At 38.9% G+C, this 25673-nt stretch overlaps 1 protein-coding gene across 2 annotated transcripts in view; it reads left to right on the top strand.

Moving 5' to 3' along the window:
• Positions 1 to 4553, top strand: part of RORB (RAR related orphan receptor B) — a 158590-nt gene extending 154037 nt beyond the window's left edge. For both annotated transcript variants that reach the window (XM_044446387.1, XM_044446386.1), the window contains exons 8-10: positions 421 to 531; positions 2684 to 2796; positions 4398 to 4553. In XM_044446387.1, coding sequence (XP_044302322.1) covers positions 421 to 531; positions 2684 to 2796; positions 4398 to 4553 — 380 coding nt within the window. The remainder of the gene's footprint in view (positions 1 to 420; positions 532 to 2683; positions 2797 to 4397) is intronic.
• Positions 4554 to 25673: the final 21120 nt, after the last annotated feature.

Here is a 25673-nt window from a genome sequence, read left to right as displayed (position 1 = left end):
AAGAAAAATGACAAGTAGGACTTTTCCCATGTGGTGGCAGGAAAAGCCATACTTAGTGAACTTAATGAGTCATGCTTAGAGGCACCTATGATACTCAGGTCTTTGCACTGATCTCAGAAAGCTTTTATTCAAAGAAGTTCATACACCACTTCTCTTGTAACATTATCTGAAGGCACAAATAGTGGAATGTACACACTGTTACGGTGGGAACTCTTTTAGGTATAACTGGAGGCATACATATACATATACATACATGCACACATACAGAGGAGATATGCAGAAAGCCAGTGTGTATATAGTATGGATGCATATACACATCTTCTTGCAAGTATATTCATGTCTGGGAAAAACATTAGATAAAAAGCAAGTTACAGAAGGTTATGGATTCTTTGTTTACTTTGTCATCTGTCCCAAATATAGGTTCGGATGACCTGGTGAATGAAGCATTTGACTTTGCAAAGAATTTATGTTCCTTGCAGCTGACGGAGGAAGAAATTGCCTTGTTTTCATCTGCTGTTCTGATATCACCAGGTAGTTATTTCCAACTAGTTTTACATACCACTCATCCCATATACAAACTCTACCATTTCTAACTTTTCTAGTATATCAACTGTTATTCTCTCCTACGAGTGTGTACATTAAATTATGGAAAGATAGCTTCCCTTTTTGTATTGCCTCTAATTGCATGTAAGTTACAAATGCAGGAGCTAGCTGTTAAAGCTGGGATATTCTTCCTGAAAAGCTTTGCTCTACCATTCAGCTACAGCGCCTTATATAACATCTAGAGGAAGAAGCTCTTGCATAAGCTTACTTTGTGAGCCCACCTGCTCTCCCAGGCTTCCTTTGCAGCTTCCCAGACGTGCTCTGATCCTTTCATCACTGCTTAATTCCACACCACCTGTACATGCTACTCTGTCCCCCAGAGTACAGCAGTGAAACTGCAAAAGATTGCCATGGATAGTTCATGGCTATGTGGCCCTCCAGCCCCCAGGCCAGGATCCCATGCTGCTATGGGTGCTGGGGTAGCTAGGCAGTGTTTGATCCTGGGCTTAATCATCTTACAAGAGTTTTCCTTAGATGGCCAGTTGTATTACTTCAGCTGTGAACAACCAATATTTCTCTTTGCCCCAGACCACAATTCCATGCTTTGCAACATGCTTTACAATTCCTTGCACATTAAAATAGAAAATCGGTTTCCCAGATAAGTTATCAGTTTAGAGATTGAGCAACCTGCTGGGTGGGAAGGGAAAATGAGAGAAGGAGGGGCACACCCACACTGGCTTCAGCCTCATCCATTACTAGCATGTGGCATGCAATACGTTACCCCACAGGGCGGGCATCCTTTGATGGAAAAGAAGTTTCTCCAGTGTGCCACCCTCCTGATCCCCTCATTCCAGCAATTATGGATGGAGTGGACCAGGTTGGGGAAGGCTGCCGTACAGCTGGAGTGTGCAAAAATAGGTATCTAGATGCTTGTACATCAATTCCCAGAATTTCTGACCATTGGCCATATTGGCAGGGACGTCTAGAAGTTACAGTCCAAAATGTCTGGAGAACAGCAGAGTGGAGAAGGCTAGAATAAAGGGTAAATCAATCCTGCTTCATACGGCAGACTATTTAATGTGCTGCACAGCACATAATCTGGTGGCAGAAGGCAATGGGTAAACATGCAGGGGGAGTACTGGCAGCTTGCACAGCTCGTCTGGAAGGCTAGAATGGCCAGGCATGCCAAAATGTGGAGCTAAAATAGCAGGAAAGGAAAACAATATGTATTGCTGCAAGTGACCAATTGATTGATTGATTGATTGATTGATATATTGCCTGGATTTATGTGATATGGAGGAGAGCTAGTGTCTGTGCAGTATGATGAAATGCATGCACTTGCTCAAAAGTATATTCATACTCTGGGAAAAACACACACAGCAAATTATGTGTTTATACTTGTATGTGAACATGTGAGTATGGCAGAAGTAAGCAGAATTCAAGCTTGTAGAATTGACTTTTGTTTTTTAACTAGAAGTGCAAAATCCAGCAATTGAATCCTGGTACAAAAGACAAATACAGCAGGACCCCGTATCCACTGTTTCAGTTACTGCGGTTTCACTTAACCACAGTTGACTGTCAGCCCTCCACATTCATGGGGTTAGGGGCTCAGGACCCGCATGAAAGCAGAAAGCCCATGAATATCTCTAAGGAAGAATCTCTAGAGTCTTCATGCCTACTGAGAAACAAAACAGTGAGTGAGACAGACTAGTACCATGACATCCCCAGACAGAGTTCATAGTTTGTGAAAGAGATTTGCAGTTTTCTCCAAGAGATATTTGTGGTTTTCCACAGATATTTGTGGTGTCCTGTGGTCCTAACCCCTGCAAATATAGTGTTCACTACTATCTTTCAGGCATTCATGCAGGGAAGGGGGGCTTGGAACCTAGTCCTGCAGATATGGAGGCCCTGCTATACTAAGAATCAAAAGCATGGCATATAGTTTCGATAGACATGTAACTGTGAATATTGTTCAGCACAGGTCCCCATTGCACTTTAATCCAGTTGCTTAGCATGTTTTATTTGTAGCCATCTGATATTCTAAAAGAATCAATGCATGTGTTCCTCACCTGAATGTTCTTTCCATCTTCTTCCTGGGTATAGTTTATCTTAATTTTGTGTTACTTTATTGCTTGGCCAGATCGAGCTTGGCTGTTAGAACCAAGGAAGGTCCAGAAGCTTCAGGAAAAGATTTATTTTGCACTTCAACATGTGATCCAGAAGAATCATCTTGATGATGAGACTTTGGCAAAGGTAGATATACAAACTGACTCACTAATCTCTAGAGAAACAAATACAGACATACGTCTAATTAACCAACTTTGTACTTTATTTCACATTTTTTATTTTTCTGTATTTTTTATTTTTTAAAAATATATTTTTTATTTTTTCTCAATGGTTGTTAGTGATTCCAGCCGATCAGAAAAAAGTAGGAAAAATAATTACACAGATCCAGGAATTCCCTGAAGGCATAGGATCTCCACTATGTACATGGATCCTTGCTCCCAACCATGCCTGAAAGGGTGTTCCCATTTGTACCATGGGGGAACCAGCTCTGCAGGCATAAAACACTAATAAGGAAGCCCGATTGTACAAGTGTTTCCTTTATACAATAGAGGTCATCCGGAGTTCTGGAAACATGGAAATGGCCCAAACCTTTGAAAACTGTTCCACATATCCACTCCACATATTTAAGAGGCCACTCTGGGAAGCAAAATCTGCTGCAATCGATGCAAATCCAACAAGCTAAGCACCTGGACATATGTTCATGGACTCTCCCTTCCTGCCTTGCCACTTGTGTCATGGTAGAAGGAAAGCATGCAAATGAAGCAAAGGGTTGAGTATCCTAGAAAGCCTTGAAAGCTGAACCCTCTTTGGCCTGAGAGCTAAATTTGGGAAAGCTCTCAGGAGCCGCATGCCAGTGGTTTGCGGGAGGAGACAAAGGGGGCAAGGCAAAAATACCAGCATATTTCAGGTTACAACTCTCACTATCAGACCTCAGATGAGACACTTCAACTTCATCTAGGAACTACAGATCAATCAAGAGGTCAGGAAAGGAAGTGGGGCCAGTTGCTTTCTGGAAAACTCTGAGTGGCTATATTGGAAGTCCTAGATAGTCAAATTTGACTGTACTGCCTGAGGTTTTCACCCCTGCAGTAAACAATGGATATTACCAAGTTTTAAATCAAGCCTACTGACACAAATTCCACAAAATTCACAAGTTAAGAGGGGATTAAAAATAAAGATCCATAGGACTTTGGAAGTGGCTCAGGATCTCCCACAGGATCTACAAGAATTATAAAATGAAACATTTAAGAAATCAAAATTACAGATTGAAAACACTGCTATAAATAGACTGAAAAGCTGCTACCTAAAATATAGTATGCACACTGGCAGCAGTACATTTTTAAACACGAAATGTCTCTGGGAAAAGGGATGTTTTCAGCTTGGGGCAAATGAATGCCAAAAGGGAGCCTGGATATCTTCATGTGGAGGCTGCGGAATTCAAGAGCTGCAGCACAGAATGACCTGGGTCCATGGCACAAAAAGCAAGCCCTCCAGCGCTGCTCTTAACATCCAGGAAACAAGGTATGGGAGGAGATGGACCTTAAGGTAACCAGGTAATAGCCACTCAAGGTAGCAAGGTGATACGGCCCCCCCGAGAGTGGGAATGGTTAATCCGCCTTCCCATTCCAGCACCCCAACCAAATCTTACACCCTACCACTACCAGTATGTTTAGAGTAAGCAAAGAACATTAGGAGATCCAGTCAATTTCAAAAGCAGCATTCATGAAATGATTTGTTCAGAATAAAATTGTTCTCCCTTTACTTCTTTGTCTGTCTCTGTCTTTCAGTTAGTAGCCAAGATACCAACCATCACTGCACTTTGCAACCTGCATGGAGAAAAACTGCAGGTCTTTAAACAATCTCATCCCGATATAGTGAACACACTGTTTCCTCCGTTATACAAGGAACTATTCAATCCAGACTCTACCACTGCCTGCAAGTGAAGGGAAAAATAGAATATGTCACATAGTCCTGGAATGCATCACTGTTAAGACAAAAGAATTGTTTTCATGAAGACTTTCTTTAAAAAATGTCACTACTGCAACACTAGGAATGTCCTGCACTTAATAGAATTATTTTTCACCGCTACAGTTTGAAGAATGTAAATATGCACCTCTGAGTGGGGCCTGTTTTCCTTTCTCTTCTTTTTGTTAATTCCCCCTTTTTTATTTTTTAACTTACCAGAAACTGGAAATATAGAACACTGGGTGTTTATTTTTGATTTTATTTTATTGGGGGTATGTTTTGGGAGACAACTGTTTATAGACATTTAGTGTAGATATAAATGAAAACAGAGGAGTAATTTGCAGTATTGCTCTTGCTGTTTATTGTTCAAATATAATTTAAGAAAACTCCACTAAACTAGGCTTACCTATTTCTATGTTTTTAGCTAGTTAAATGCATGTGGCAATTTGTAGCTGTCTTGGAAATAGGTGTGGGTGTATATAATATATATGGGCATGAGCCTTCCCTGCTGAGTGCAGCATCTGTGCATGGAGTGCTTCCTGGGCAGCTTGAAGGAGTCCCATTCCCCTCACCCTTCAGTGGAAGTGCATGCAGTGTCCCAGACCAGGAGAGGCACTGGGTGGACTCCGGGGGTCCTCCATATGCAGCCATCCAGTGCTCCCTCTCCACCCGGGCAGCTTATGTGAGTGCCCTGGAGGCCACCCAATCCCTGCCACTGTCCACTATATATGTACAAAGTGAGGGGAGCGGGAAAACTGGGACTCTCTTAAGCCCTGCAGGGATCATTTGGCACACAGGCAAGGATCATGCCTGTTGTATATATGGATCGTAGATATCAGGGATGGCCAGCTTTGGTATTCTCAGGGGCTACTATAGACTTCTAAAGGCGGTCAAGGTACAAGGTACAAGATACAAGAACACTGCTTCCCAGTTCAACCTTTTCTATCAAATGCAGTGAAATTCTAAAACAAATTCTCAGATGGGGCAGCATTATGTAGAAAATCCAAAGAGAGAAACAGTATATGGATGCAGGATCTTGCTCGTTCTCTCTCACACATACAGGCACATGCCCCTTTAAGAAAACAAAATTCCTTTCATCTGACTAAAATTTTAGGCAGGGTTTAACCACACCTTGACCGAAATTTGATAGCATCACTAGATGCTGGATAAAATTACTCTTTGAGTCACCAGTTAGCCACCCCTGCTATATCCCAGTACAGTACATATATACACGTACATATATGGAATACGCACACATTGGCTGTAGCTTAAAAAATGCCTATTTTCTAAGGATACTCTCCTGCATTTTTTAACTTTCCATGTAATGTGTTAGTTTTACGTTGGGCAATTAGGATTTTGCTCTGCCATCCATCCATATATAATGACAAGATGGTACCATTTCTGATCAGTTTGTATATAATGTGTATGCAGTACGCAGTCAGTGAATGAAAAGTCAGGTTAGTACTATTGGTGCCAAAGCCTTGTCTGGATAATTCAAATGAACAGAGAAAGTTAATGGGGGATATTTTTTTCTCAATGATAGTGATAAAGCATATATTAAACATATTATAGGACACAATGCCAATAGAGTATTTAAAACTCAGAGTAAAATCTACACTATCCCAAACAATGCATTTGTTTTGTGAATCAGAAAGAGAGTTTATTTTATTAACACTTCCTAAAGCAAAAATTGTTATAGGGCATAATATTGCTCTGATACTCTGATAACAGAGCAGGCCCAGAGGTATAACTTTGAAAAGTAAAGTACCAGTTACAAGAACATCCATCAGTTAAGAAATTATTGTGAGCTGTGAGATGAGAGCAGAGGCTTTCCATATGCGTTCCCATCCTCTAATGCAACCATCATATTCCAGTGTCTGGGTAAACAGCTGTTTTCACTGGTTCACTTCATATCCAGGGCATTGATTGCTCAGTTGTTACCTCTTAACAAAACTGGGCTGGCAGCTCAATCGGCAGGCACATTTATCATTGTGTTCTATATATAACACATCTTCAATCCACAAAAAGGACATTATTATTCAATATAACATTTTCTCCACCAGCTCCTGGAACTGGAGTGCACAAAAATTTGGCCCCAGGGCCACATGTTGTCATGGCTGGGGGAACACACACACACACACACACACACAGAAATCCAGTATGAGCTCTGAGGAGATTGTGTAATAAGCCCATCCTTCACCCATGCCCCATTTGAAAAAGTGGAATTCAGAAAACAAGAACAATGGAAATTTCTTCTAATTCTGCAATGGCTCTGATCCTTTTTAGCAGTATTTCTTTTACTGTGTATGTTATACAGTAAATTCCTTGGGAGAAGGCAGTTGTTCAACATTTTCCAAGGATGGTTGTAGAAGATGCTTGCAAAGACACAAGGATCCATGCAGAGTTTCTTAAACTTCAGAGTACCCACAGGCCTCTAAAACTGCCCTTTCCCATTTTCTACTCTTAGAAAACTTCACCAGATAGTTTGAGACTTCTGGGATGATCTTGTTTCTTTGTTCTTCATTCCAGTGATTCTTATTTCAACTTTTCATAAACTTTGTGCATGATATAAAGCTGTTCTTTGTAACTTCTGACATCACTTTCCTTCACAATCCCAATAGTCAAGACAATCCCCTTAAAAGCCTATACTATATGAAGCTTATAGTTTTCTTGCAATATTTTTTCAGCAATCTTGGTTTTGGTTTCAAAAATACATAACACAACTATAGTACAAATAATACAGTTCTTTGTTACTGAAACCACTACCCATTTTCCAAACTTGAAATATATTACCTGGCAGTACACATGAAAATGATCTATCTCCTAAAGTATTAAATGAATCCACTTTGCTATTGACAGTGCTACCTAGGCATTCCAACAGAAGGTAAAATCCAACATCCTGCAAAGAAACTCCTGCCTGCTCAGCTGGACCTTTCTGTAGCTCCCTGCATCACCCCCAAATCTGTTCTAAAGAATTCTCCAGCCCTCCTGAGCAATTTTGAGGGTACATGGGAGGGACAGCTACAGAATGAAAGGGACATACCCCTTCCCCATTCCACGGACAAAACCCATTTCATTGCTGGGTAAATTGGATACCACCCATAATTTAAAAATGTCTGTCCTCTGTTACAAATGGGAGAACCGAATAACAATACTTAACAGTCTGGTCTTAACTGGGTCTGACAGAAATCTTGCACTTCACTGTATTTATTAGTCTCAATAGTAGCTTTCTAAGTATTCCAAGAGTACTTTGAAAAGTTCAGCCAGGGACACTGAGGATGTAAGATGAAACCATGATCAGATCTAATAGTTCCCACAGCACTATTATAGGATACTTCCTTCCTTGGTTTTGGTATAGGACAACCTTTTTGCTTTTTTCTTGCAAAGCTCCCATGCCTTTAAGTGATGGATAGGCAGGAGTTAACACTATACATGCCACAAGTTTTTCAGTGGTTGAAGAGAACTTTTCTGCAAAAGAGCATCAACATATCCATAAATAGAAAACCCTTTATTGATTATCCTTGGACTATGTCCTGTTTCTTCTGCTGCTTTTCCTCTTCAAATAAAAGGGCAGAGACAAGAGAAGGTGCCCTTGTAAACAAGATTTCTTCTTCCTTTGCTTGATTTGTCCCTCCTCTGGAACCAACACAGCAATAACACTTTATATTGTATTCTGATAATGTAAGAGCACTGAACCACTTTATTCTCAGTGTCTGAGCAGACAGATGTGGACTGCTTGTTACACTTCTACAGGGACTTAATTTTGTATAAATGTCACTCCTGCTGGCTCTCTGTATAAAGAATTAATTCCAAGAGTCATATTTCCTTCTAATGGAAAGATTACTTTACTGATTGCTAGGAATACAGGGTAATAGAAGACATTCAATTAAACCAAGCTGTTTCCAAATGCAATATATATTTGATGACTAGTTTGTGTTAGGGACTTCACTGGATTTGAAGCTGGGAGGTCTTGAGCTCTTGAGCTCTCATCTAACATAATCCTTCTTTCTTACTGACTCTGTCTTGGTTCTAATATTATGGAGAAGCTGGGTAACTTCCAAGTAGTGGGATTTGAGTTCAAACTTCCACCCCACCCCAGGTAACATTTACCTAAGCAGCTATTTTTATGGGAAGAAGATCATTACTGGTTTTAACATTACTTCTGTTCACACTGTCAGTGAGATAAAAGAGAATGGAGCTGGCTGATATATCAGTAAGAATGGAGAATTCCAGTGGTCTAGCCCAAATTTGCCAAGCCATTGCCCTACTTCAGCAGTTACCTGTAAGGAGTGTGACCTGTGATACATAGGCAAATTCTCATAATTCCTTAAACAAAGGGACCCGCTCTCTCTATTGAAAGGAAGAGGGCAACCCACTTATCCAGGAGCCCCACATGCACCTTGGAACAAATGTGGAGCTTTGGATCAGGATGCAAGAGTAGACTCCACGATGTTAATATGAAAGCTAAAGTGGAATATATTGAGTTGAAGCTTTGAAACCTGTGTGTGTTTGTGTGTGTCTCTGCAACTTGTCTCAGCCATTCTGCCTCCCCTCTATAAACTAACCACTGTCTCTGATATGCTGTAAGAACTGTATGTCGAGCACTAGCATCATCCTATTCTTTACTTTTAAATCTTCACACTTTGTAAATGACAATCATTGCTTGATGCAGATGTTGCACTGTATGCCACTCAGGGATATTATTACCTTATTAAAAATAATAAGATATATTAAAATGACAGTAATAATAAGGAAACAATTATTAGAAATGTGTTGAAAGGCACAAATTTAGATGCCAAAATGTGGAAGACCCAGACAAGGCTTTCAAGCCAGCTATTAAAAATGATGTGGTTAAAACTGAATTCACTGTTACTCTTTCCTCAGCAACATGCATCACTGATTTCACACTCTGACTGTGAGCACGAGATCCATATTGTGACTGTTCATCCTTCAAACTCAAATTATGTGCACATAAACGGGATTTCAAACTATTGGCAAAATTAAATTTGGTATAAGCGGTAAGTCCTCTAGAGTCAAAGAAGGATGGATTAATTGCACTGCAGTTGTAAACATACTTACTTGAATATAATCCTTTGTAAGTCAGTGGGACTTGGGATTTAATCTAAGTAAGTGTGCAGGGATCAAGATCTTGTACCCTGAAAATTGCAGTGTATTTGCAGTAATTGCCACAGTTTTGCTGGTTTACCACATGGAGAAATATATGGGATACCAGCAGAAAAGAATATCCAGCATTTCTTGTATTTATAAAAGAGCCCTTCAATTGATCTGTATTTATTGGCAAATCAAAACTTTTCATACCTAACTTTAATAGGGGTCAAGGCAGATGCACTGTTATTTCTAACTACAATATATTCCCCACACCTGCTATAATTATGTAAGGAAGTAATGTGGGAATTGGCAAACCTTTGGAGTTATTCCATGCTTTCCCTCTGTATTTTTTAAAACTGTTGCCACTGCAGGAACTGCTACAATATGTACCCTTGTGCTACCATTTCTCATGGTATGCTTCGCTACTCAAGCTCATAAGGCAGATCAGTTCATTAGTTCACATGGCATAAAAACTAAACAAAAGCACTTCAAATTAGCTTGGGAACTGGCCTTTGGGATTATTATTGTCAGAAATACTAAGAAATATTTCCTGCCTTGTGGAATATCCATCACACAAAGGTAAATTGCATGTTTTTCATGCATAAGTCCCAAATTCAACCTCTAGAAGTTCTAGTTAAAACTGGGTAGCTAATGATGAAATGTAACTCTGTATGAGACCCTAAAGATTGCTTCCAGTCAGAGCAGATGCTGCTGGACTTGACTGACAATAACACTTCAAATTCAAATAATTAGTTCCTTACATATCACTCTGAGTCTGAACTATTCAATTATCTATGCAGAGATTACCATAAACTCTCTGGAGATAATCAGTTCCTACAGGAATGAGGCTGACTTCTTCCAAAGTGCAATACTTTAGGTTCAGAATTAATATCTATATAAATCCACACAGAGCAAAGGGGCATAGTGCTAAAATTAAGTATTTTCCAAGTACTATCCATCATAAATCACTCCCATTGATATAATACGCCTTGGAAAATAATTAACGTCTTCATTAATTTCATTTGGGGAACAGAGCACCAACATGTAACCAGAGTTACAACAAAAGGCCCATTTTTTGTTTTTTTGCTTTGTAGTTTTTCATGTAATCCTAAACATGTTTATTCAAAAGGAAGCTCTACTGAATTAAATGAAACTCCCTAGGAAAATTGCATATGCTTCCACAAGTCCCATACAAGTTAATGGACTTTAAAATGAATTTTTAAAAGAACGCTCTTAGAATGAGATAGGAAGTAGACTGGGGGGGGGGGGTCTTTTTTGTTTTTTCTTTTTAAAAGGGCTACATATGTGGACCTGCACATATCTTTTACCTCGCTTTAAAATTAAGAAAAAATATTTTGAATTGTCTCTGGCAGGCCAAGAAATCACTAGTTGTGATGCACAACCAACACCCATACACTGTCTATAGTAGTAATGCTGTGCCATTAGTATGTAATTTGTTTTTTCCAAATACTGATTAAAGTGTTACAAAAATATCAAAACCAGTTTGAGCAACGCCTCAGCCAAGGAAAAAAAGGCCTCGTATGCTACAGACCAAGATGGCCATACCATACCACCTCCATGTCTCAGACTAGTTATAATTAGCACTCATTCATAGAAACCCTATTATGTTGAATCACACAAGAGCTTTGCCGAAATTTGTGAAACCATAAGGAAGACATTTAGCTGAAACATAGCCAGGACATGCAGCTCATGCAGGCTCTCTCTTTTTGATAATTACTTCCTCCAATTCAAACTATTTGAACTCTCTTTGTCAGCTTATGGACATAAGTTTATGGGCACCTTGGGCACAATCCAATTAGAGCAGAGTTAAATGTGTATAAATCTCTCCCATTATAACTGAGATCCCTTCAAAAAGAGCATAAGGAAGCTGGCTTTTATCATGGTACACATTTTTCCATCTAGGATTTGTTCAACTTGCTTAGCAACTTGTGCATCTGACTGGTAGCAACTCTGCAGGACTGCCCCAGAGATCTTTCCCGTCTTCTGCTATTCGGTTCTTTTAACTGAAGATGCCAGGGACTGATCCTCATGCTCTCAAGCACCAGTACAGTCCCACCCACAAAGCTCCAAATGAAGTTAACACATTTGTATAATATGCCATACACCAATGCCAAAGACATATGTCATTTCTGAACCCACATCAATTTCTGTAACACTTCCAAGCATACTCTGTAAAACTCTCTGTGTATGAAGAAGTAAAGAATCTAATACCACTAGTCTAAGCACATTTACTTTGCATTAAATTCTATTGGTGTATAACATTAAAATGAATAATGTTTGAGGTTGCATCTTGAAGCTGTTACTTCACTATTGAGCATTACATTTAATGAAAAACATTCCACTTACCCCCTGTCCTCAAATGCTGAGAACTAAATTTAGGGTATTTTCACAAGTGATACTAAGGATGATATCTCAGTTCCCCTATTTGCAAGTCAACATAAATTGGATTTTAAAATCATTCTTTATGCCTTCTATATCACATTAATAGTATTCACAAAAGGACACGCTGTTCACTTGGGTATTCAAGGTAGCTTAAAATCCCTTTTAAATCAACTTCAACATAAGATGGTCTGGACACCTCATAAGATTCATAAAAATTTAAGGAGTCTACCATTTCCCTAACTAAGTTATTCCATTGTCCAAACATTCTTACAGCTAAGATGTTTTTGTTTTGTTTTCTCACTCCTAATACCGAATCTACCCTTTCTCTCAAGAAACTTATTAGAAACAGTTCTCTTCTTTAATGAGAAGGTACCTAATATTTCTCCAGTGGTAACTAATGCAACAGTACTTCTTAAAAACAGCAATCTGAATGTATAATGACATGGATTGATTGTGCTCATATATTAGTGTTTTATACAAAATAATACATCCTCTCAGTTTACATAAAAAGAATAAAATAACGCACAAATATTTGTGAGGAGAACTGACTGGTATGGAGCTCAAAATAGTCCTCCAGATGATTTCAGACGATGAGGATAAAACTGCGTACAGTGAGTTTAGTAACTTGATGTATAATACTTGCCTATTTTTCTCATCCCAGTGGTCCAACCACAGAACACAGGATGAGTGTAAGACAACAGCATTGGATATAGCAGCAATAAAATCTGAGTGTTATTTTTTGTAAGCATATTTGCAGAAAATGTTTGCTTTGCACGCTGTCTTCTGTAAGCTAACATAAAGAAAAAGCTTCATCTACTGTAGAAATACCAGTGTTGATTTTAAAAAAAATGTTGATTTTTTTTTTTTCGGGGGCGGGAGGTTGGAGCTGCTAACTTGCAACTGAAGATACTGCTGTTTGTTGGTTGAGGGGGGAAATGTATGTGTGTTTCTAGAAAAGCAAGAGACCTTTTAGTTTAGATATGAATCGGCAACAGTCGAGTATGTTCAACAACTAAGGAGTTCAGACATAATTAAAAAGAATTACCATATATATATATGTATGTATGTATGTAAACAAACATTGCCACATTGGGTCCTTTATTATTCAAGCAGCAAAAGCACCAAATGCATAGATGAATTGTAGGGCAACAATGGGCTGCTGCAGAGAACATACTTTACCTTGAAGAGTGTTCAACTTAAAACAGCATATAAAAAAGCACTTATATTTGTCTTTGATTAGATTCCCAGCTTAAAGAACTGAAGCAAAATATATTAGTCTGACAGCTTCTTCTAGGGATCAAATGCACTATGATTGTGTTCTTTTCAATGTGTCACTTCAATGTCTGAATCAGGCAAATATGTATTATTTAATAAGATGTTCTACAATAACGTGACTTTTTGAAGTTCTGTCATGTAAACCAAGCATTCCTCTCTGGGTGGTGGGGATTTGCTCCTGCACTTATTTTGGAAGGCCATTGAATGGCATAACAAATGTGTTTTTCTTTGCCTCTCCGGCTCCTGTAGCATGGCACACAAGACACAGAGGCACCGTGATTGTACGCCCAGCCATAAATAAAGCACAACTGAAACATATTGAGCTTTCGAAACCCATCTGAAATACTGTAGGTAGGCATGCTGTGATACTTTCAGGCTATTCTTTCCCCTGGTACTGCTTCTTGCATTACTTTTTGATGCACTCGCATCAGTTCATGGACAGAACTTCTATGCACAAGAGGAAGACAATCTCTTAGCAGGCAAACTATGGTGGCTCTGATTTCCACCAGTGGAGGCTACCATGGCAAGGCAACTAAAGGTACAGAGAAGGATGACAACACCAGCATGGATTGGTTGAGGGCACAGCAGAGCTTAAGAGAAGAAGATTGGCATAGGCAAGGAAGCAACAGTGAGTGTAAAAAAGAAAATCTGTCCATGCCCTGTACAAGGCACGCCTAACCCTGAAGGTATAAGCAAACTAGCTATCTCCCTTGGCAGCCCTTGAATTTTTCAGATTCGGATTCAGATGGATAAGTTAAGATGGTAACAGAGGTGAAGCCATCACAGACTGTATTTTGTTTTGTGTCACTATGGTGACTTCACGAGGATGTAGGCCTAGCACTCCCTGGGGAATCTGTCCTTGTTATAATCTTTGTGATCCAGGAGGGCACTAACTTAATCATGCCTGGAGTCAGATTCAGTCTTCAGTGGCTGTCCAGTTTTGGAATTCCCTCCTAATGCAAATTCACCAAGCCATAGCATCTTTCAGAGGCATTGCTGGGTTGGATTTTGGGCATCCAAATTAAATCAGAAAAGAATAAGATTTTGGTAAAATTATTTTCGCTGTTTGGCTTTGAAACATAGCACTTGTCTTCAGAATAGATCAGGCTATCAATCATTATTCTTAATAAATATTCTGAGATGTCATAGATGTAAGCCATAGCACTTCTTTACTTCCTGAATTCCTGACAAGCAAATGAACTAGGAAGTGTAGAGGCATGGTTTGACATATCAGAGCATTCCTGTGAATGGCTATATTATCAATAATCAATCCAAGATGGCTTTGAGACTTAGGCTATTTTTGACTGACAGGTTTGCTAAAATGTTCAAACTTGGACATGAATCCAAAGGGTATGACTTAAAAAGCAATGTGATAAGCAGTCCTTAGATGATTCTCAAGTAAATGAGAGGCAATTTATATAAATTAGGAATTGGAATACCTATGTAATCTCTTTGCTCAGCCACTCAACTCTCTACTATCTGCCTCATTTGATCAACGCTGAATAAAATCTCTCTCTCTTTCTAAAACCACCCACCCACCCACCCACCCACACACACACACACACAAGAATAAAACCTGAGTATGTATTGTAGAAATGTAGAAGACAAATACAATATTTTTTCAAATGGAATTACTTTTAATATATACTCGCAGAAGGTCTAATACTATGTATGCTGTCTCTGTACTTTTTCCTGTAAATAACTTTGGGACAGTGAAACACTGATTTTTTTTCTATGTCTCTGTTTAAGCATAAGACTTTGTAATGCTTTTTTAAAGAGAAAAAAACATCAAAGAGCAAATTATGTACTTGCTTCCTATGAGTGTAATGTACTCTTCAGTTTTTTATGGAAACTGATTGTAATAGATAAAGCCTTTTGAACAGCCTTGGTGTTTAGTGTCATACTCCTGTTTTATAACAGGGAAGGGAGGGGAAGAGTTGTCAATGAACCTTTTTCCAAGTGAGACTGTAAACAAAAAAAATATGCTAACATCAACTGCATTAGAAAATTCTATTTGCAAAATAATTGATAAAGCAAATTCTATTTCCTGGCAGAACATGGGCAAATCCACTGGGAAGTTCTCCTGCTCAGGCCCCACTGAAACAAATGAGAGTTGTGCAAGATTGAAGAACTCCAAAATAATGGTAGAGCATACTGGTGCTATTCCCATTCACTTCAATGGATTTTGCACAGGAAATGTCTTGGTGGATTGTGTTTAATATGTTTTGACAAACCCTTCCAGTGTGAATTAACAACAAAACTTTCTCTCCACTGAACAAAATATTTTTGTACACTTTTCATTTATTTTAAACTGAGCTCAGATCACTCAGTAGCTACAAGATGAAGCCATAACTGACCATCACCAAATAAATGTTTTAAGGATCACAGTAAGGAAATATATATATGTATATATCCAAAGTATTAACAGCTATGAAAAAGCAGACAGGATCAAAAATGTAAGTGCAAATTATTTGGGTTGCCTTTGAAGGCTACCTAAGTTTGATTTTCATGGGTAGTACTTTGTGATGCCCAATTTATTTAAAAAAAGATATTTAGATTTAAATAAAGCTTTCTAATATGGGGGGAGGGGGGATCCCTGGAAATGCTTCCTTGCTTTTAGAATGAAACAAACTGATTTTCATATCCTTCCAAGTTTCAAAGGTTTAGTATGTTTATCCTGTTTCCAGTAACCTTTGTTGATGTGAAGTGAGATGTTACATCTCTGTGCTGCTGGAACCACAAGTTATTTGGTGCTTGGCTGTAGCGGTTATTATTGTAAGTTTATTTTAATCTCCCTTTTAGGAGTAGTTTGAATTGCAACTTTGATCAAGTATGCTCACCACTCTTGGAAAAAATATGTCAAGTTTGTGTTGTCGTCAGAACACAATCACAGATTTAGGAAAAAAAATCCAACTGAAAACTATCACATGAAACCCATAGTGTGAATTATTTTTAGAAGACAACACCTTATAATCTCAATATTAATTTCCCCCATGAAACTTAATGATACAGTGATATCAATAAAGAGTCACTGGCCATAGACGCAGAAAATACAGACAGGTGACATAACATTTGTTTGACATTTGCAGTTTCCTTCTGACCTCTCTCTCTCTCTCTCTTGCTCTCTCCCCCTCTGCTCTTTTCCCCTTGTTTAATATTTATGTGGATGTGAGTAAAAACTACAGCCTGATTTAGAAAGTGACCACTTTTTTTCTTACAAATGTTTTAGGACCAGCATCCCCTTCCCCATCAAAATTTTTAAATGGTTTTATATTTCTTTAGAATGTAATAGCTTTTTGTCTTATTTTATGTCCTGTAAGTTATTAGTTCAATACTGTTAGCATTCCATAATAATGCACACATGATTTTTGAATGTTTTCTGTAAATGACAATCAATGTTGATGAAGTTCCTTTCTTTAATGCTGAACAAAAATTAAAAAAGTATAAGAAAATAAGAGGCTGGCATGAGTTCCTTTCATCATAAAAAGCAAATCTTGTCCTTTGGAAAAAAAAAAAAAACAGTAAAATGAACTGTTAATGGCTATCTGTCTATCTAAAATCCTGTTCCCAAGATTCTGCCACAGTATTGCATGATAGAGAATTGGGATAAATGGACAAGACTTTACAGTTTACTCCTTTAATTACTCTTATTTAATTGTAAGAAAAACGGATTGCAATCTGTTCAGAAGAGTTAAGAAAGGAAAAACCTGTCAGTGTTCACTCATGTAAACCTGGATGGGGTTAGAGGACAGTAATTAATTTCTGATAGTCATGAGAGATAGCCATTTCAGATTTGAACAAGGAAACAGTCTCTTGTAAGTGTACATAACACTGATGTATATTATTTTACTTAATACTGAAGATGTCTTAATACTCCTATCTTAAAACCAACCATATCGTCCTCTTTAAGTACAAGCAATAAGAAAGTACATTTCCTTGCAATCACTGTCCAATTCAAGTGTAAAATTGTTTTTCCTTAAAATAGTGTTTAGCACAAGAAGGCAGAATGTGGAAGGAGAAGACATTCCTTTCCACAAAAGAAAATGTGCCACTCACCAAGCACAGAACAGTATTGTTTAAAGCCAGACCATAGTCTGTGGAACTGTGGAGGAAGCAGAGAGAGAGAGAGAGAGAGAGAGAGAGAGAGAGAGAGAGAGAGAGACTGTGTTCAGACAAAATAACCACACTGAAAGGTTGAGCATAGGTTGAGAGTGAGTTGTCACTGAACTGTAGGCTGTTGCTGAAATATGGGCTATTGTATTATCTGAACCCAGCTGTATTAACAAGCCATGGTTTGCTAACCAAGAACAACCCATGAAGAGAACTAGTTAGTTGTTGGGTTGTGAATTGAAGATTATTCACCATGGTTGTTATCTCAGTTGTGTTCAAACAAAACAATAACCCATGTTTCAACAATAAGCCATTGAGAGAAAGAGTCTTGGAAGTTAAGGATTCAGTGGTTCAGTTCAAACAACATGATATCCTATATGCAGGGCTTCTATATGAGTTGAGTGTAGGTTGCTGAAACATTATCAGGGTTATCAGATGTTCTGATCCCAGTCAAGAAAAACCAACATGAACAACCCTAAGTTCATAACCCAACATCAAACCATGTGTTCTCTTCATTGGTTGTTTGTGGTTAACAAGGCAAGTTTTATTAGCCCAACTGGTTTCAGACAATATGGTGTCTCATGTTTCAACAACAACCTCTATTCAATGAGAACCATACTCAAGCCATACTCAACCTGTTGTCTGAACACAGGTTCTGCATGTATGGACCTTGAACTTCTCTACATGAGGCACTTATTGTGCTCTCCTGATTCCTCACGTACAGTAGTTTGTGGATGCTTCATGTCCTCCAGGGCCTCTCCTGTGGATTCAGAGCATTCCTGTGACTTTTTAAAGCAAGAATAAAAAGTCATCAAAGGCCTAATGTTATAATTCACTGCAAAATGGCTTTGTATTTGTACAATTTCACCACACTGCAACACCTTCTTGTGATTCTGTAAAGGAACATATAGTTAGGTGGGAAAAGAAAAACTGCCATGGTGAAAGACCTTGTAAAGGAACCCATCATAAACTCACGAAGAATTCAGAAGCAGTAGCCTCAGTAAGCAGCAGGTTAAAACAGGATAAAAGTCTAATGTTGAGAAACCCCTACTTTGTGCATCAGAAGAAGGACAAATGAAGCATCTTTTTGTTCCTAAACTGGATCACTGTGTACTCTGAAAAAATATCCTGCCTGGCTGGCCCATTGAAGTAGGCCAAAGAACTACATAACAGTTTTACCATGCCCCATATAATTTACAAATCTTTTAACTTACCCAAGCCAAGCTGTTCCGGTTTTAAAATACAGATGGTTCTTTCCAGCTAGGCCTGATCTCCATAGCAACCAGTGAGAGGTGAAGAAGAAACCCTGCAAACTAAAAAACCTCGCTGAGCACGTGCATCTAAAAGTGCTAAGCTGTTCCATTCTTGGGTTACAGTACCATATTGTCAAGTGGCACAGAATAAAGATGGTTTTAATTCCACCGAGGTTGGAAATAGCCTGTTCCTGAAAAGCCACCGTGCCCCATTTGTGAAGCAAATGCTACCGCTTTGTAGGGGCTGTTACCTAAAAATGAGCTGTGGGTGCAAATCCTGTGCAAGTTGAGACAGGAAAAAGTCTGGGCATGCTGGGAGCTTTGGGCCTTGCTTCTGTCTAAACCTGTCATAGCATTACGTCCAGGGTGCATTTTACATAGTAGACATTTCAGTCATGCAAGACAGCAGCACCTGCGGATATGTCAGCCTCTAGTACAAGTAGCTATAATAGAGAAACAGTCTTTCTCATGATGTATTGCTCATTGTTCCAGCATCTTCTCTGTGATTAGAGTTCCAAGATATAAATTAGATTTGAGATTTATAGACCCAGCCTCTCTTTTTTGGTATAAATTAAGGCCTAAACATTTATCCAGTGTAAACATATTGCTTTGTGTTTCCCCCAAACGGTTCAGGGGCAGTGGTGCCTTCCCAGGTTTGGTTTCCTGTGGTTGAGAAAATATGGGAGGCTTACACTTACAAGGTTTGGGGATTGCATTTCTCCGTTTCAAAAGTTTGCTTTATTAGAAATAGAAATGCAGAGCATAAATGGAAGTAAAGAAGAGGTACTCCTACAGGTTCACAACATCACATGAAACTTTATTATCTCACATGAAATTCCAAGAGAAAGGCCCATTATTGTCAAGGTGATTTCAACTAACTCATAGCTCTTTCTTTGGCCTGCAAAACTTCATTGTTTTCTTTTGCAGGATCTGACAGATAGTCCATTAAAAACACACAAAAAGCACCTGAAATCGAAAATGCCCCAGCTTTGCTCCAAGGGATGCAAAAAAGAAAAAAAAAGACCTGCATTTGACAACCCTCCAAACTACCCAATATCCAATGAACCTGACACTTCAAACATATTTAACAGCACCATTTACAATCTTCTTTAAATTTTGTCAAAAAAGAGCTTTGGAAAGCAAGGAAAAAGTTAACTCAAAAATATGAATCCAACAGGACCCCTGTATCCACTGGCTCGGTTACATTTTCAGTTAACCAGGGTTGACCTCAGCCTGAAAGAGAAGTCATAAAGTGCCGTAAAGCACCAAAGGAAGTCTTTAAGTGCTGAGGTAAGAATGAACAAAATTAGGGAAAAGAAATGTATATACTTTGGATTTTAGTATATAGTTTATTTTGCAGCTCTCCACCACCGTCCACAGGCACCTGCTTGCTATTTTATTGTATACTGTATAGTGTTTGCTGTTGTTCATGGTTTCAGGCATCTGCTGTGGAGCTTGGAACCAACCTACACAGATATGGGGCTCCAGCTGTATAACCTGGCTGTTCCAGAAACTGAGCATGTAGAAATCATCTCAATTTGGCAACTGTGTTTTCCTATGGGTGGCTACTCCAAAATAGCTCAGCTGAGTGTAGACAGACTGTAGTTTTTTATTAAGAAACTACAGGATTGCAGGCTTACACTACAGCCTTGAGTATGCTTACTGTAAAATAAATTCCTCTATGCCCAAAGCACTTACTCCGTAGTAAGTGTTCTAGGATTTCATCCTTAGTTTTTTATAATGCTTTCTTGGTGTTATGTCCTGTCAAGTCATCTCCAATTTATGGCAACCTTATGAATGAAAGCCCCCTGCCCTGTCCCCCAGGATGTCCTATCCATGACATCCCTGCTTAGCTGTTCAAGGCTGTAACATCCTTTCTGTAGTCAATCCATCTCCTATCTGGTCTTCTTCCACCTTTCATCTCAGCATGATGATCTTCTCCTGGGAGTCTTCAGATGAGGTGTCCAAAGTACTACAGTCTCCATTTTGCCATTTTTGCTTGTAAGGAAAGCTTTGGCTTGACTTGATCTAGGACCCATTTGATTGTCTTTCTGTAAGTCCATGTTATTCATAAAGCTCTCCTCCAGTGCGATGTTTTAAACTCATCGATTTTCTTCCTGTCAGCTATCTTCACTGTCCAGCTTTCAAATCTATACAGTGGGAATGGAATGCAATGATGTGAATTATCTTGGCCGTGGTCTCCACTAGAGTCCTTATGCTGAGGACAAAAAAGAAGTCCCTCTTGTTTGTTATCGGACTGTGAGAGAGACAAGGAACACCAGCAAGTAATTTTATATAAAACGACTTTTTATTGTAGGTACACACTAACAATAGAGAGTGAGCCCATCTCCAGTCAAGACCAGCTGCCAGAGTCATTATTCATAGTGAATTTAACATTTTGCAACAGAAAACATCATAGCAAAAAACGTTCAGTCACTTTTGTACATGGTTATCATGATCTATAATCTTTTGAGGATATCTGGGGTTGAAACATTTCCCTCAAGGTTTATCTATACAAATTCTGACCTTCTTAACAGAGGTTTATGTCATATTTACAACACGTTGTGTCTCTCTGATAGAACACTAAGTAACTGACGTTTGTTGTTTGCTCATGAAGAAAATTTCATATTATTCAGTCCATCCTTCTGGCCTTAGAAAATCCTTAAAGGATTCTTGGGCCATATGATCAATAATGTCTTATGGGGTAACCTGTATCCATAGTATACATACAGAACTGTCCGCCCCATGCTGCCACTCTGGGCCATCTGCTAGGAATGAGGCATAGGTCTATTTCTCCTGGAGTTTGAGAAAAGGATGGCAGTCCATTTGACTTGAGTGTGTGAATTGTCTGCTTCTGGCAGTCTGTTTTTCTTGAATCTGATATGATGAATCTGGGTAGGAATCTTTTTAATCCAGATGGCAGAAGAGCTGACTAGGTTGTTTCTGGATACAAGCATTGTTTCTTGCTTCCTTATGATCTTACAGCAAATGTCAGTTTTTTCTGCTATTTGCTCCTCGAATTTGCAAGTGTTGTCTTGCTCCTCTTTCTCATGAAGAGTTGGTTGCAGGTCCTTTGGTACTGCTGACCTTCTTCAAGGTAGTCTGCAGGTCTTACAAGGTTCTTTACAGTGCTTTTTTTGTAAAAAAAAAAAAAAAAAGGTGCTGGAACTCTCGTCCCTGCGGCAGTAAGCACACACACCAATCCCAAGCCAAGCAGCGGAGCAGCCAGCATCCCAAGTAGCTATCTCTTACTATCAGATAGCAGATAGCAGACGCATGCTACGCCATATGCCATTCAAAATCACTTCGTAAAATCCATTGGAAAAAAAGGTGCCAGAAGCCCTGGTTCTTTAAATCACCAACCACTCTCCTCTGATAAGAGTTCACAGGCATAAATGCAGGAGCTTCTGGGTCAGAAAGTTAGGAAGGTTAGCTTGTTTTGAGCTCTCAGTGTGGCTTTCCTGACACTGAGCCCAGATTTTGACCCCGGGATTGGCCTTGATGATCCAGATTCTTTCTTTTGCCTTCACAATGATTCTTGTCACTAGGATCACTTGAAAGGATCCTTCTTATCAAGGTATGAGGATTTCTTCATTTGCAGACCTTGGCATTGGAACGGCAGAACAACCTTTTTTGTTAAAGCCAATTTGAACTTGGACTCAATAATTTATTCCAGTAGAAATCAGCTTTTTCTGCAGGGGAGAGGTTACTAGCATATCACCCTGCTCTCTAGCCCTATTTTCTATGGGTTCAGAGGTGTCTTACAATGTAACCTGTGCTTTTAGCTCTTGCACCACTTTAGTACTTGGTATTTGATTGCAGTCTGAGAACTTGGTATAGACCTTTCCACTAGGGCTGAAGGAAAGCTTTCCTTTCTTTTTACATACACACACCCAAACTCTCAGTTGAAAAGGATGGCACAGTTCATCTCAGAGAGCGCAACTTAAACTTGTGAATAAAAGGCCTTCACAGATTTCATTAGAGCTTGCAGTAATAGAATATTATTTCACCTGCCAACAGAATTCTCTGAGGAAACACTTTAGTTGTGGAAGAAATTGTTGAAAAAAATGGAGAAGATAGAAACTATCTGGCCGTTTTAACTTTTTCCTAGAACAAGTCTCTTTTGTCCAGTCTTAAAGGTTTTGTTTCCATTTCAGCAGGGTGATAAAGACAATGGAAACTTTTGCTGCCATTTATTTCTACTAAAGAAAAATTTGCCAATCTGAGTTTATGAACAGTGATCCAACAACAACTTGTTTATAGTGATACCCACACACATACACAAGATGTAAGTCATGCTTGAATGCATGCTAACTTTAAACTAACACATATTTCAAAGAAACACTTGGACATTTGGTGAAATAAAATTCTATGTTTTGTCTTACATATTTGCCTACATTCTAGGCCTCACAAATAGGATACACACAGCAATAGTGTTAAGCTATTATAAGAAAATTTGGTCCCAGTCAATCAAGTTTCAGTTTTGATCATCTCATAATAAGGCTTTTAGCACAATCAGGCAATTGATTCTGCCTGCCCTCACTGTGGTGCAAAACACACCCTTCAGTTGCCACACAGTTTTTCTACATGTTTATCACAGCTACATACTCTTATAACTGTAAGGCTATCAATAACACATTTATACAAAGGCCTTTCTAAACCTGAACTTCATTGAGCAAAAGAGTTTGTACTCCCATTATTTAAAACATGAATTTTAACCTTGCTCAGAGTTAGGAATATAAAATCCTTTTATAATCTTCACTTACATTTGAAAAAGGACAGAGCCTTCATTACTGTCCTTCCAAGTCTCTGTCCTTTGCACTAGAAGTCCTTCTAATTTCTTGGCTACAGTCTCCATTTGAACATGATGACTAAGCCAAAAATTTTCACAAGTTTGATTTCTACATTATTGACAGTAAAATTCTGTAATTCATCAGCAGTCACGATTTTTGTTTTCTTAATATTCAGCTGGAGTCCTGCTTTTGTTAGTTTTTCTTCCACTTTCATCAGGAGTCATTCTTTCTGCCGGTAAAGTGGTATCATCTGTGCATTGTAAATTATTGCTGTGTCTTCCACCAATTGTCACTCCTTCCTCTAATCCTAATCCATCTTTCCTTATAATAAAGAGATTGAACCGATAGGGAGACAAAATAACCCTTGTCTGATGCCTTTGCTTACAGTAAACCATTCTGTTTCTCCATATTCTGTCCTAACAGTAGCTTCTTGTCCACAATACCAGTTACACATCAAGACAATCAAGTGCTGAGGTACATCCATTTCTTTTAGGACCATCAATAGCTTCTCATTATCCACACAGCCAAAGGTCTTGCTGTAGTCTATAAAGAATAAGCCGATCTTCTGAAATATTTGGTGTGCTTCAGTAGCCAATGTATATTTGCAATATGATCTCTACCACTGCTTCCTTTTCAGAATCCAGCTTGAGCATCTGGCATTTCTCAATCCATATAAGGTAGTATTCTTTGTGGTAACACTTTGAGCATCATTTTACTTGCATAAGAAATTAGTGCAATGATCCTATGGTTATTGCACTTTTTTGTATCTCCTTTCTTGAGGATTGGACTATATACTGAATATTTCTTGTCTGTGGACCACTGTTTTATTTTCCATATTTCTTGGCATATTCTTGTTAGGATTTGAACTGATTCAGTCTCAGAAGCTCTATTCCTTCCAAAGCAGCTTTCATTTCATGTTCTAATGCCAGGGTAAAGAAATAATTGTAGATGATCAATTGGCTGAGAAAAACATAATCCATCTGTAGGTGATAGCATACAGTTCAAGAATGTGTGTAAGTGGATGAGGCAAGGCACAAAGAAGAGGGGATAAACATCGAATGAGAGTTTGATTGGGACCTTTTCTAATCAAAGGACTGTTAAGAAAAGATAAGCAAAGGAGTGGGTAAAAATGTAGATTGATAGGCATTCCAAATGCTGCAGGATGGGGATGAACTAAGAATAGAACTGCAGCAGTTGCAAAATTTGCATCCAAAAACATTCCTACTAAGTCTTCAGGTGTCACCAATATGCACCAATATTTGAATTTAATCAAATTCAAGTGGGTGTTCTAATCAATGCCTAGGTGTAGCAATGGACCTGATGAACATCAATAAGCTGAAATGCAGAAATTAAGTTAATAAATAAATACAATTATTATTATGATGTGAAATGATGCTCAGTGGACTTAATGTGAACAGCATAGGTCCAGGCAAACCTTTGAAGTGATTTGCCACAGATGATAATAAAGGCAGTCCCTGGGTTGCAAATGAGTTCCAGTCATGAGAAAATGGAAATTTGCCTTTAAGTCAAATGTGTATGTGAGTTGGATCATGTCTAGTCAGCCCTCCACATTTGCGGGGGTTAGGGGTGCAGGACCCCTGCAAAAGTAGAAAAACTGTATATCTCTAGCCCCCAGCCCCACCCAAACTCACCAATGCTCCTCTTTGCAGCAAGAAAATGCCAGAAAGATGTCCCTCTCCAGATGGGTGGGGCAAGAAGGCATGCTTAAGACGCCTCCCCCTCTCCCCTTTCACTTCTTTTCTCTCTGTGGTACGATGTTTTTCTGCAGCAGTTTTTAAAAATTAATAGACTTTGTTCGTAAGTATGGATTGTCCATAACTCGGATGTTCATAACCTGGAGACTGCTTGTCATTTCATTTTAGTAACAACTAATCAGTTTAATTAACAAGCATCAGTAGGATTCAGGGTAACTCACATCAGCAATTAAAACAGAACATCCGCATTACAGCATGTAATAGGTAGATTGGACTTGCATTACCCAGTGCATGTACTGTTGGGTATAACATGTTGTATTAGCCAGTGTGGTAGAGCAGTTAGTGTTGGGCTGGGGCCTGGGAGATCCAGATTCCCGCTCTTGCTCAGCCAGGAAGCTCACTGGGTGACAGGGCCGCCTCAGCTCAACCTACCCTGAAGA

The sequence above is a fragment of the Varanus komodoensis genome, unplaced genomic scaffold (genome assembly GCF_004798865.1).
Source record: "Varanus komodoensis strain SLA01 unplaced genomic scaffold, ASM479886v1 scaffold5, whole genome shotgun sequence".
NCBI lineage: Eukaryota > Metazoa > Chordata > Lepidosauria > Squamata > Varanidae > Varanus > Varanus komodoensis.
Note: the sequence above shows the minus strand (reverse complement) of the source record. Positions and strands in the feature narration are given on the sequence as shown.